Here is a 5,233-nt window from a genome sequence, read left to right as displayed (position 1 = left end):
AGGGGACAGCTTTGTTTCTGCCTCTCTGTCTCTGGTTTTCTAGTTTTAGTCATGGTTTTCTGTGTCGAAGTGCCTTCATTGCTTGCAGCAGTAAAAGTCTGCACAACCACATGAATGAATTTTTATGTTAGCCTACAGATTGCCTGTGAACCGGTTATGAAAGCTGAGACTGAAAGCTACAGGTGGGATTTGGATGCCAACACTATCTGAGCTTGTCTGTGTCTCCCTTTGCTGCACTCCAAAGCTTCCTCCCCCCCGAGAGTTTTAGGTTTCTAGGGAGCTCCGCTGGGAAAGTTTGAGGATTGCACCTGAAAGGTCGCTCATGGGCCTGCAAGAACAGAGAGAGCTGATTGGTGTAAGGGTTTTATTTGCTTTCTTGGTCAAATACGGTGATACATGCAGTTGGCACAAGACTTGCTAGGCATTGGTGTCTTAAACATGGACAGAAACCGAAACGTCCGCATAGCAACGAGGGCAAACCACCTCCATCCCTATGCAAACCCAAAAGGGAAGGGCAGAGGAGGGGGAGGCAGAGCCCATGCGGCCCTCGTTCAACTCAGATTCTCTATAGGCCCTAAAAAAGTTGCAGCCACCTTCTCCTTTGTTCTTGCTGTGTGGTTAGTCTGAAAATGGAGATGAGAAGCAGTTTGGCTCCAGAGCATTAATGAGTTTCAACAGGAATAAAAATATTTGAGGTAAGAGATGTGAGAATGAGCAGTTCAGATTCGCTCGCCTTTTGATCCTTGAGTATATTTACACTTGTGTTGGTACTGAGCAGAAGTTGCCGTCTCATTTAATCTACTCAAGGGTGTTTCAGAAATCACTTGCGAGCACTCCTATAGTGGCAGTTTTGCGGTGGTATTTCCCATCCTGGCTGCAGTTGAGCAAACAGCCCGGTCCTCATGTCTGCTCCCTGCCAAAGGATTGATTTGTGGCAGTGGCAGCAATAATTGCACTAGCATTACTTAGCAGTTTTCTCACCTGCTCCTCTTGCAGTGCTGTGTGCTGTGGGACTGTGACAATGAGTGAAGGTTTCAGGAGACAAAGTTGTCTCAGTATGGTGGTTACAAGATGACCTGACCGTGTGCTCAGCACTGTTCCTCCTGCAGACATCCTGTGCAGCATCAGCAACAAAAGGGTTGTCCTGGGGTCTTCTTATGATGTTTTTTTTTCCTTCATGTGTCAGTCTCACAGCAGCAGGCACAAAAAAGTCAGTGTGGTTAGCGTGGCCAACTTGGGGAAACTAGAGAAGCACACGATTGAAGGGAAACAGACACAATTCATGTGTGCACAGAGCTTGGTCAGCTCCCAGCTCTGCTCCCACCCAGCACGGACAGCAGTGCAGACACCGATGGGAGCAGAGCACTGGGACCCAGATTTCTTGCAGGGCCAGGGCAGCAGCACCAGACCAGTGTTCGCAATGCTCACGCAGAGCTCCCAGTCATCTCAACAAGGTTAGGTTGTGAAGTGAAAGTCATACATTTTTGCAGTGCTAAGAAAGGGGAAAAGTCCCACCTGGAACAGTTTCAGTATTTTCCATGCTGTCCTCTAACAAATCCTCGTCACAGGCTTCTTACAGCTATTAAAAATATTCCTTCACATGAAAGCACTAACAGATGACTGACCCAGTGGTATTCTAGTGTTGACGCAGTGATCGTGTCTCAGTGAATGCATAAGTCAGTGAGGGCATATTTAGTACTGTCCAAGCACTGTTCAGAATATTTCTTTCAGAATAACTGTACCCAAGCTTGTGTAACATCTGGCTGCTTGGCATCTGAAATGGCAGTAGGTATGTGGGTTGTTGTTTTTTTTGTTTTTTTCCTTCAAATTACTTCTTCAAAACAGATGGCTCTTCAATTTTCTCCATGCTCAGGGCAATTCAAGGCAATAGGTGTGGGGCAATGCTTTATGAACCATTGCCTTTCCAAAATGAGAATTAATTGCTGCTTCCTCAGAGGACTGGACTCCAAGTCATCCGTTTGCCTACCGATGAGGGGTAAGATGGATCACAAAAGGTTTCCTGACTTGCATGCACATTCAAGCCGTGTTTTCCACATAAGAACTCCAGGGAGAGCTTCTAGAGCACGGGGTGTTATTTCTTGCAAACAACATTATTCGGAACAGATACTTTTTCACACTTCAGCAATGGCTGGGAGCAAACAAGCTTTTATCTTTGCTTCTTTCCACATGCATCTGTGCTCTGAAATCCAATTATGAATCACGGCTTTTTTAGCTGCCTGGAAGCACTTGGAGTATCTCTGTTTACTGGGAACATCACCCACTGTGTTTTTGTCACAGTGAGAAGTTTCTCTCCCTTCTTTTTCATCAGCACCTGCTGCCTCAAACAAACCCTGCCTCCTTACAGAGCAGTGCAAACCCCGATTTCCTTGTAGCTTCCCTCTGGCTGAGCACAGCAATAGCTCTTCAGTGTTAATAAACCTGGGAGCATCTTCTTTCTGACTGTGATTGCTCCCTACAACCGTTCCCTCATCTTTTCTGAGACACCTCAGCTCTGAGCAGAGCGTTTCTTTCTGCATTGGCCTTGGAGAGGGAAACCTTGGAAAACTGAACATCCGTGAGAAATGTGGTTTCCCTGGGGCTTCTTCTTTCATGGCTGGGGGACGAAGGGAGTCCAGGTGGCTGGAGGGTGTGCACTGTGAGGAGTCAGTGCTGGAGCTTCTGCTCCACAAACCCTTGGAGGAGCAGAGATTTCCTGTGCGCCTGTAGATCTGTGCCAGAGGGTCCTCTCTGGACCAGAAGTCGGCTTCTGCATCATCAGGAGCAGATGTAGTTTTTCCTGGCGGCATCACATTTGAGATGAAATTGGTCAATTTACACACTGACATTTCTCGCTGGGATGGGGACCATGACATGGCTTCCAGAGTCTGCAGGACTCTTCTGTCCTGAACCCTATGGCTGCTTTCAGGAATGCCTGGGAAGGTGGGTCTGGCAAGGTGGCAGATAGATTGAATATAATCATCGCTAGAGTACAAATCTGGGTTGGTTGAAGTGTTTGCAGTGTGCTTTGGATTGCTGGTTAGGTCTTCCATTGCCTCCTCATGGGTTTCACAGATGGTTGGGAGAGGCTTTGAAACATTCAGTCTTATCCGGGGAGCCATGGCTGCAAAGACAGACAAGGTAAGATCAGCAGGGGAAACACAGCCATGTAAGGAAATCCTGGGGTTGTTGGTTTGAAATATGTGCTACTAGATCCACTCAATATTTCTTTATGGCCTAGAGTGGTGTTTACAGAAGCATCACTCTATAATGCTGGCAGGATTCTTATATCTATGATTTCCAGAAGAGCCCATAGGTACAAAGGAAGCCATATTGTTAAGTGCAGTAGAAAATAAAAGGTTCATTAAAGATATTTGTGGGGATAAGCAACTGTGCTCCCTTCTGAACTAATGCACAGTTACCAGCTACAGCAGTGCTCTGTTTGATCACCAGCTTGTCTCATGTCCAGCCTGTAACCCCAAGGGACATTTCCTTTCCCTTTTCAATCCTCGGCTGGCCCACTCACTGACACAGGGCTCTGGTTTACACTTGGTCTGGTCCTGCAAGAGCTGATCTCAGAAGGTGGGGAGCACCGTGTGGGTGGCACAGAATTGCAGCCAGTCTACTCTACAAGCCTCAAGGCAGAGGTGGCAATGTACAAAGGTTTGGTTTTGTCTCTACCTGTGGTTCATAAATTGAGTTCTGGGTTGCTAGAGCCTTACCTAAAGCTGATGTAGCTTCATGTCCTTTTTATGCATATAGCAGTCCCCTGCTCTTTTTAGGCTGGCCTTCCCACAGACTACTCCCACTGGTTAGGTAAAGCCTTTTTTTAATAAATATTTCATCTTGCATTGGATGCTTGCTATGGGGATTATTTCATTTTTATCAAAACAATCTTTCCTATGCTTTGTTTAACTCACATTCTGGCAGAAATGACCACATTGCCTGGATTCTATTTTTTTTTTTTACTCTCCTATCTCCAGTGGAATTCGTATGCGAATAATCTGTCAGCACCATCCAGCCCGGCTGTGTGACTGAACACAAAAGTGCTCTGCTCGCTGTTTGAATGCCTCACTTGTCAGTGCTGGAAGGAAACCTGGCTTTGCTGAAGCTCTGCAGGGCCGCAGCTCCCACAGACACACAGGGAGCACCCAGGTGCCCAGCCCTGCCTGCATTACTGCTCCCGGCTTCCCCTTCAGGTGCTCCTGGCAATGCCAACCAAGGTGAGATTTGCTGAACTCAGAATGGGAGATGCTTCTTTTAAATCTCGGGGCCTGTTTGTTATCCTTTCTTTGTTCCATACAATGCTCCTTTCCTCTCACCTCTCTAAGAACCAAGGGGAAGGCTTGTCCCCCCTCTCAACCCAGCACCAGGGCCTGCAGCACAGGGTGCCCAATGGGCGCCTCATTAGCTCAGCCCTGCACAACTCATTAACAGAGCCCTGCCACCACCTCCTTCCTCCTGGAGCAGTGACTTACGGATGGACAGCACAATGCTTCCAGTGGGATGGAATGGTTCCAGCCCAAATGCCATCCTTGCTGCTGCCACACCATGCAGAGGTCACATCCCTATTGTCACCTGCAATCACCCACCGTCACCTGTCAGCACCTGCTGACACCTGCCATTGCTCATCATCCCCTGCCCCCACTCATAGCCTCCCGGCCCCCAGTACCACCTCCCAGCTGCTGCCCACTCCCTTCCCACCTGTGCCCATCCCGGCAGTGTGCTGGGCACAGCGCTCCATGACCTGATGCCCTGCCCTTACCTGAGCCGCAGCCCCTGCGGGTGGTGGGGTACCTCCCAGCTCCGTGCCCTGCTCTCTCTCGCCCTGCTTTCCGCGCAGGATACGTGCTGCCTACAACTAACCCGTGCTCGCTGCGCCCAGTCAGCTGATCCGGCTGCCTGTTTTGTTGTTGCTGCTAAATATAGCCTGCCGGAGCCCTTCCCCGCTGAGCCCTGCTGTGATGAACGCAGCCGAGCAGCAAAGCAGCCGGGCGACAGGAGCGCACGCGACTCAGCTCCGCGCTGCATCGCTGCTGCTGCATGGCAGACACGCAAACGCACTGCAGAAAATTGCGTTGTGGGGAGGGCTGGCAACGCCTGACCTGCAGGGCCAGCGGGGTTCCGCAGTGAGGGCTTGTCTTTGTGTTCTGCCTCCATGCGCCTCTTGTGTAACTCCAGCATCTCCTCTTGTGTGCCAGGTGGCAAGCTGAATTGTGATTTTGCTTTTATTTCT

The 5,233-nt window shown here is 49.3% G+C and overlaps 1 protein-coding gene across 1 annotated transcript; it reads right to left on the bottom strand.

The window, feature by feature from the left end:
- Positions 1 to 350: 350 nt before the first annotated feature.
- Positions 351 to 5,004, bottom strand: LOC104913290 (uncharacterized). Its single transcript, XM_010719113.4, has 2 exons — positions 4,763 to 5,004; positions 351 to 3,121 (listed from the first exon to the last, which is right to left on the bottom strand). Exon 2 carries the CDS (start codon positions 3,117 to 3,119, stop codon positions 2,133 to 2,135), a length of 987 nt encoding a protein of 328 aa, XP_010717415.1. The 5' UTR covers positions 3,120 to 3,121; positions 4,763 to 5,004; the 3' UTR covers positions 351 to 2,132.
- Between the last annotated feature and the right edge of the window lie 229 nt (positions 5,005 to 5,233).

This window comes from Meleagris gallopavo, chromosome 15 (assembly GCF_905368555.1).
Source record: "Meleagris gallopavo chromosome 15, MGAL_WU_HG_1.1, whole genome shotgun sequence".
Classification (NCBI taxonomy): domain Eukaryota; kingdom Metazoa; phylum Chordata; class Aves; order Galliformes; family Phasianidae; genus Meleagris; species Meleagris gallopavo.
Note: the sequence above shows the minus strand (reverse complement) of the source record. Positions and strands in the feature narration are given on the sequence as shown.